The 8,029-nt window shown below is 44.4% G+C and overlaps 1 protein-coding gene across 5 annotated transcripts in view; it reads left to right on the top strand.

Moving 5' to 3' along the window:
* The first annotated feature begins 708 nt into the window (after positions 1-708).
* Positions 709-8,029, top strand: part of LOC124344211 — a 29,826-nt gene continuing 22,505 nt past the window's right edge. Inside the window, exons 1-4 of one of the 5 annotated variants that reach the window (XM_046797726.1) lie at positions 709-900; positions 1,624-1,764; positions 1,851-1,951; positions 5,589-5,733. In XM_046797726.1, the coding sequence (XP_046653682.1) occupies positions 5,664-5,733 (70 nt within the window). In that variant the 5' untranslated portion in view covers positions 709-900; positions 1,624-1,764; positions 1,851-1,951; positions 5,589-5,663. Of the gene's footprint in view, positions 901-1,623; positions 1,765-1,847; positions 1,952-5,116; positions 5,519-5,588; positions 5,734-8,029 lie in introns of those variants that run through there. The other 4 variants (XM_046797717.1, XM_046797749.1, XM_046797741.1 and 1 more) reach the window with 4 other exon arrangements.

Below are 8,029 nucleotides of genomic sequence, written 5' to 3'. Positions count from 1 at the left end.
CAGACGGTTCATCGCACATCTATGATATAAGTATGATAAGCAAACTTTTTTGTTATGTAGCATTTAACTCCTACCTCTTCAAACCATGAAAGTTGCCTCTAGTTAGCTGAAGTCCAGGCTTATGTATTGGAAGTTGGCTTTTGATTACAGCTTTTGTTGGGTAAAAATCCATACAGCAGCGGTCTGCTGTGTGAGGGGGGTAATCATTATACAGCTCGTAATCAGAGTTGCCAAAAAGGCATAGCAAGATGAGTATATATGGTCCATTCTCAAGGCTGGCGTGCAACTTCAGTGTGTGTGCACTGTTCTCTGCCTCTCTGTATGATGATGAAGTTTCATGATTTCCCAGCAGGATGACCCCTACTTCTTGGCCTGATTTGGCCCACTAGGGTGCCATGAGCATCCTTGGCTGCTGCAGAGAGTTAGAGACCTAAAGTCGTTATGCCCGCGAAATACTTATACGACCGCCAAGAAAGAAAAGAAGAACCTGTACCGTAATAATTCAAGTCTCACTTCCGAGCTTGAAGCAGCACACACATTGCAGCAGTTAAGCCTCGAGGGCTTCGAAAGTGGAATGATGGTCGTAGGATTTTCAAACAGGAAAACCCGGCAGTGCTGCTGCTGCTGCTGAAGTTTCCATCTCTTCATGGCCTGATAAAAAAAAAACGCGATGAGAATGATCGTCTCTTGCACCATAAAACTTGACGACTGCTGTTTGTTATTAATGTCACCACGCTATAATACTGTCTCTCTTTCTTTCATTCAGGGATCGAGAGAGTTAATCTTTTGAAGGAGCCGGAGCAAAAGAAAAGGTGAGCTGCTGGAGATTAAGTTATGGACCTGCTTCTAGCTGATGTTTTGTCTGCTATGCCCTCGACAAGAAAAGGAGAGAAAGGACTGGTAATTTTGTCAAATCAATTGACTGGCTCGATCCATTTCCCTTGGGGTCTGAAATTTCCATTTTCCCTTTTTTTTTGTTATCTGGCGGGATGTTCTGATTCGAGAAAATCAGTTCGCCTGGGTGTTGTGTAGTAGAACCGACTGCATGTCTCACCTTACAGCGGCCTTACTCGACCGCGCAGTGCATAAATTACCCAGCTCAGAGTCCATCCATCATGGGACAAAAAGGCATGGGCATCTCTTTTGTGCCCAGTCACAGAGTCACCCAGGTCTCTTGTAACAGCATATCCCGCCCCAATAAGGCCAGCGCTGTGGTGTCTACTAACCGCAGTCTCTCTCCTTGCCCAACCATGGGCAAAGAAAGGAGAGAAGAGAGTGATATCTCATCTAAATCCTTTTCTGATGCCATAACAGGTCAAGAAATAAAATGGCTGTTTGTGTGTCTCTCCTCCTTTCTCTTTCTCATCCGTTACATCTCTGATGAACGACAAAAAGGAGCCAGCAGCAGCAGCAGCAACAACTAGACGAATAAAGCTATAGCTCTCTCTCTCTCTTCGTAGTAGTAGTAGTCCCGAGATATTTCGCCCCTCCTTCCCCTCTGGGAAGGATGCTTGAGGTGTACAAGTCAAAATGTGAACAACCCAACAAGTCTCCTACAGTTCCTTTTCCCCTTGGAAAATAATCATAATAACATTAACATAGCAACATTTCTGCCTTTTTTAGGTGACGAATCACTTCGGTTACGTCTGTCGTATGTGCCCCTACAAAGAAGGAGGATTCCTGGCACTATGTTACCCTAGTCATCAGTCGGAGGATGATTGGATTCGATGGCAACGCGAGGATTTGGGACCTTTCAACCGTGCGGTAAAGAAAAGGACAATCCTATTTCCCCATTAATGAGAAGGATGACACTCAATTTTTTCCCCCCTCTTCTTCTTTCGATCCAGAAGCCCCCGAGTTTAATCCGACAGAAGAGTCGTGAGCTAAAGCTTCGACTGTCATCAGCTTTAAATCCATCCCCCCAACTTTCATTCTACCAGCAGAAACGAAGGTACGAAAAAAATCTATCTTTTTTTTCTTCTTCTTTCAACCATTCAAATGGTGTACACTACGCTATTCTTCATACTACTGGCCGCCTCCCGGATATTATGAAAAGCCAGGCCCAGATGTTGGCCGTTACACGTATACATAATATGGCTCGCCGCTAGCATAGCCACTGTACGACAATAAATCGACTTATTGCGTAGTGAATGGCGCCTCTGATTGAGTTGCACGCCTTCTCCCCAACGTCCTTCTTGTTGTTACAAGCTCTTTTTCCCTTTTTATACACAGTCTATAGCTAGGCAATCATTCCATGCGCGCAGTCTAATAATATTAGATCGATCTCAATTCCGGGGTAATCAGAGCTGCTCTAACCCGACTGGATGTTTTTTTATTTCTCCTGTTTGCCCGTCTTTTTTCTTCTTTTTTTCGCGTGTGATGGTGCGTGCCACGAATGTCGACCGTTCGACACAACGACGTTTTCTATACACAGCTAATATCTTTTTCTTTTGGCCGGCTGTGTGTGTGTGTGTCCATTTCTCTTGGAAAAGCCATCGCATGAAAACTTTATCGTGTGTTGACTTGGTGATTTTCCGGCGTCCCTGGCCGGACGGGTGAAACATTCCTCGGCCGTTCTTTTGATAAAAATCGGGTCGGCTAAGAAAAAAAAAAGACACGGCCAGGACGACGACCACCCAGTCGCCAACTGTCAGTCAGATGCCCTTAGGTGATGAACTGCGGGAGTGTGACACGAAGACATCAAGAACTTTTTCCTCGAATCCTCGACGCCGTGTGTTTTGAGGCTCTTTTACATCGGGTCGGGATGGATGAGAATCACCGATGCCGGAAGGGGGACGACGTACACACAATACCTGACATTAAGGGGAAAAAAGCCGAAGACTTTTTGGTACGCACGTCTTCATTTTCCTGTTCGCTTTCAATCTTCAATAGAAAGTGTAGATGTTGTAATCACGTCCTTGAAAGGTGAATTCCCGGCGTCATCTTCTTTTTCCCTTAAGGACACTGGTAGAAGATGTGTGTGTGTTGGTATATGACCATGTTGGATCAAATCTCGTCCTATCAAATTGTTCATCTTTCATCCGAGCCATCGGTCGTCGTACCAAAAGCTTCCAAAAAGGGACCTCCTTTTGTTGTCTATGGTATCCGCTGTACGGGGGGGCAGGCGAAGGCTCTTTACGGGTGTAGTAACTGTGTGTGCAGATAGAGAGTACCCAACGGAGGCATGTCACAAGAGGGGGGCGCTCCTAGGGCATATAATAGGAGAAGGTATAGGGGAGTCGATTGATACGAGACTTTTATGCGAGAAGAGGTTCCCCTCGATCGATCATTTGTGAGGACCGCAAAGTCGAGTGGAGACTCTCTCGGACACATCACGCAACGTGAACTGCCAAAATGGTCACGGCCCCGCTGCTCTGCCGCCTAACACTGGAGGAGATGTTGAAGCAGCAGCAGAGAGAGAAAGTATGTGTCTGACAGGAGGGGCAGCAGAGAAAGCCGTGCCAAAAGAAATATTATTCGTTCGCTCGGATGACTCCCGCGGTCGACCCAGATGGTGAATCCATCATCCACCGTTTGCTGCCGTTTTGATTTTTATTTTTGTTGGAATTTTTTCGTTTCCTCTTTGTGGCTGGGCTGTTTTCAAAAGCCTCTGTCGTTGTTGGATCCATTTCGCCATTTATCTTTGGCAATTGATTTATTGCACATTGCTCTCAAAAGTCAAAACATGAACTGTCTCTATTTACACACCTGGAACGGTCCCCGCCGCCATCGGGAACTTTTATCCTCTCCAGTGTAATAATAGCACTGGAGAAAAGTACGCGCGTCCGTCTTCACCCGGGGACGAACTTTTTTGACTTGCTCTTCTTGCGCACTTTAACGTCGCGAACGACTTTTTTCTGTGTCGAGTTCATTACAGTTTTCTGGTGTTGTCGCCCCTTTTTATCTTCTTGTCAGGTTCGTCATAATTTGCCCCCGTGACGCTGATGCATTTCCCCGTCGTATTTAGACCGGCGTTACCTACGACGGGGGCTATAAACAATTTCCCCCCCGTCGTATGGAAGTCGTTTAAGAAAAAAGGAAGGAGGAGGACTGTCATCAACAGTCCTTCGGGTTGTTCCCGCTACTGCGCTGCAGTGCTGCTGCGTTTGGGACTTTGGGTGTTGAGTGAGAAGCTTTTAACTAAGTTTGACGGCACTATGCGCCGCTTACCTCCGACGACGACGCCGCTAGGGGTACGTATGTATCTCCAATGAAATTGATGTCGGCTCGTTTTTAAAACATTTTCTTTCCGGCTGAGAAAACCCGAAAATGACATGACACAGGGTCAAAGAGGACCGTGTGTGTGTCGGCAAAGTGGACATTTGTCTTGTTGAACACAAGGAAATGTTGACGTCCGAAACGTTTATGGCAAATGGCACTTGGTCATGTGTGCAATTACCGGCAAATCAGTGAGACTTTTTGTTTGTTGTTGTTGTTTGTTTGCTTGTTGATCCTGTTGCTCTTTGCCTACAGGTTCCTTTTCTCTATTTTCTATTCTTTATTTCTTACCTATATTTTTGTTGTCGTCCATCCCTTGTAGGGTAGATAATACCCCGGCTGGGATTTCTTTTTCCTTCTCCCTCTCTGTCTTCTTCTTATTTAAGCCTTGATAACGGACGGATAAATGGTGCCAGCGATGACGTGAGTAACGGCCTTGTTGCTGGATTGCTGACATTGCTCACCTCCAACTCCATGGGAAGGAGCGCGTGCGCCTTTTACAACAACGACGACGACGACAAACCCACCCACCCCTACTCTATCCACCCCGGACTGAGAAATCCTTCCCATTCTTTCTTAATCGATCAAACAATGATGAAAAGAAGAATAAGAAGAAAAGAAAAATTAAGGTTAGAAAAGAAAAGCTTTCTTGTCGACTCTCTCGAAGCTTTTGAGAACTGCCCATCTTGAAGAATTCATTTTGAAAAAAAAAAAGGAAATGTGTGTGTGACGGGCGCGAATGGCTGGACGATTCGGTTTTTTTTTTTTTTTTTTCGGGCCGACACTACGACAAACCCGAGAGCAGCAGCAGCAGCAGCCGGCGGGATATTCGTGCGTGTCTCTTCTTCTTCTTCTCCGCTCTCTGTCTTGTCTGTGCACACACGACCGAGTGCCCGTGAGTGTCAGTAGCTGGGCAGCTTCCGTCCTGTTCGGTTCACACTTTCACTCCCTCTCGCAACAAAACTGACATTATAGACACTTTGGTATCATTTTTTTCGATTCCCTCCATCATCTCTTTTGTGTTGGGAGATTCTTCCAATAAAGAATCCCTGGCCGACAAAATCATCTTTTCATCCACATTTGAAAGAAATAATTTTTGTTTTTAATCGACACATTTTTATCCCGCCAATCGAAAGATTTCCCCCCAAAAAATTTGCAAATCCCAAATCCTTTTTCCTGATAAAAATTGATTTGAATTAGTTGTTTTCTTTCATCTTCGGCGGGTTTTTAATCTTATCATCAGTGCAACAAACATCTTTCAACTGTTTGGACAACTTTGATTTGAAGAAGAAGAAAACCAGTTCTGGACCACTTTTTTTTGTTTTTGTTTTCGTTGCTCTAAAAAATTTGTTTCTGTTGTTATTTCCAAGTTGGAGAAGCACAAAGAAAGAAACAAAAGAAGAAGAAGAAGACGAGAAAAAATCATCTGGTGGCTGGGTCGCACGATGATGGCCGGCCGCAGCGGCGTGGTCCGCTCCATCCTTCTCATTGTCTACCTGTTCCTGCTGTCCTCCGGTAAGTCCCTGATTTCTTTTTCATTTTATTTCAGAAAAAAATCCCGTTCCGCCTCTTCCATCATCCCATTTCTCTTTATGGCCATCAGAGAGATGTGGAAAGACCAAGGGGGGTGATGTTTAAAGATTGAATAAGATCGTGAGTGGTTTTTATGACTTAACGCACTCGATTCGTCAGACAGATTTTCAATTTAGAAAAGAAAAGAAAAATTTGAAAAAAATCTTGTTTTATTTTTCTTTTCACAAAAGCGCCAAATTCGAATTGGTCAAGGAAACAAATTTTGTTTTTCTTTCTTTTTTGATAGCAAAATATTTATTCCTTTGCTTTATATTTAAAAAAATAGTATAGCAACAACTACACGCGCACATTTTGATAATTTCCCATCCACGCCCCTCGTGTTGTTCTGTTCCGTGTGGCAAGAGTGTGTAGAGCCCATAGTCTATTATGGGCGGGAATTTGACTATTTCAAAAGTGATATTTAACCCGAAAGAAAAACGTATAGTTTTAAAAGGAGGACTTGTGTGTGTGTGTGTGGGATAATAACAATAAAGCAAGTTAGGAGGAAGATGCTTGAGGAGGAGTAGTAGGAGGAGGGGGAAAGGGCTGGAACGGAGTAGACGTCAGGGCGACTGTTTCATCTAATAACACACACGCACGCACACATACACACACTCCCGCTCGCCTTCCGTCTTCTCTACGTTTCTCTCTCTCGTCTATTTTATTTACTTTCTGGTTTTTCTTGGCCATTGGTATCCGTCGAGGCGTCACAACTAACAGCCGGCCTCTATATGTGCACCATGTGCCAGGGAAATGCCCCGACGGACGGATGGACGGACGGCCCCGACTCACTGCCGAGAGACTCTTCTCCTATATTCTTGTTTCTTTCCCGTATTATTTATAACGCTGCTGCCCCCATAACACAATTGGCACAAGGCGTGAAAATCATTTCGGTCCCATCGCCTCTTTTGTTTTCGACGAATATTAATTAGATTTCTTGTTTGACTGCGACAAATTCGAAGCAAACAAACAAAACGGGACGGAAACAAAATTTCATCGAAATCCAACTGGCGTCCAAAATTTCCCCCCTCGCGCCCCTTTTCAAATCGTGTACAAACACAATTTTTTCTGTATTTTTCAATATTAAAAAAAAAAAGGAAAAGGAGAGAAAGAGGAGGAATGTGCTGCCGCAGCAGCGCGTTCCTTATTAACAATCCCAGACATGGAAGGAAAAAAACCTCCTCGAGCCTCTTTTTCTCTCTCTCTCTCGTGAAGAAAGAAAAGAAAAAGATGAGAGACAGTGAAATGGTTTTTTTCTTTTTCTTTTTCTCTCTGCTGACTGGCTCTGTTGAGAGATTGAGGATAGGCCTCTCTCTCTCTCTTATGTCTACTCTCGTCCGCTGTATATTTATACAAATATCAAGCGATATCGCACACAGACTGTTGACTTTCCAACTCCTTCATTTCCTTACTCATCTCAAACTGTTTGGGGGTTTGTCATCTTTCCCTCAGACTGTATCAATATCAATATTTTCTCTATTTATTTTATGGACGGAATTTTCTCTGTATCTTTTTTTTACTTTTTATTTTTCTACTTCCTTTATTTTAATGGACAGCCAGCCATCAGTAGTCATCCCCCCCCTTCCCATCCAGTGAATAAATCTCTGCTATAGACTTCGCTTTTCTTTTTAAACTAGCCAACCAACGAAACTAAACCTCCCCGAAGCTCTTTTCCGCTCTAAGCGTGCGGGAGGATCTCACCACGCCACGACGCGCCAAGTTATTTGATTTTTATTTCTTTTTCCCCTTTTTTTTGTTATCCGCGTTATCTAGAGGACTTGGGCGCATCCGGCGTCCGGCCTTGTCCAACAAGGAAGGGGGATGATAGCCTGTTGTTGTTTGTTGTATCTCTTCTGCTTGTTTTGTCACGGTCAGCCAACAATAAGCTGGCCAAAACGGAGACTTGGAAAAATCCCTGGAATCGAAAAAGAAAAAAAGAAAAAGGAAAAAAAAAAAAAAAATCCCGTGCGGGACTTAACTCAACTGCCCCTTCGTCGGTTGTGGGTGTATTTTATTTCTGCTAAGCTGCTGCTCGTCTGCCCGCCGTTACAAAACCGCGTAACCCCGGACGGACATCACGGGCGTTATATAAGTACGACAATAACGACCAGCGGCTGCCGAGCTCCTTTAGTGCTAACTACTGCGAGATAGTAGTTGTATAGTTAGACGGGCCGTTAGGATATATTTCCAGCAACTGCGGAACTGTACAACACTACACACTAACGTCGGCGGCAGCGGC

This window comes from Daphnia pulicaria, chromosome 1 (assembly GCF_021234035.1).
Source record: "Daphnia pulicaria isolate SC F1-1A chromosome 1, SC_F0-13Bv2, whole genome shotgun sequence".
NCBI lineage: Eukaryota > Metazoa > Arthropoda > Branchiopoda > Diplostraca > Daphniidae > Daphnia > Daphnia pulicaria.
This window is presented reverse-complemented; position numbering and strand designations above follow the sequence as displayed.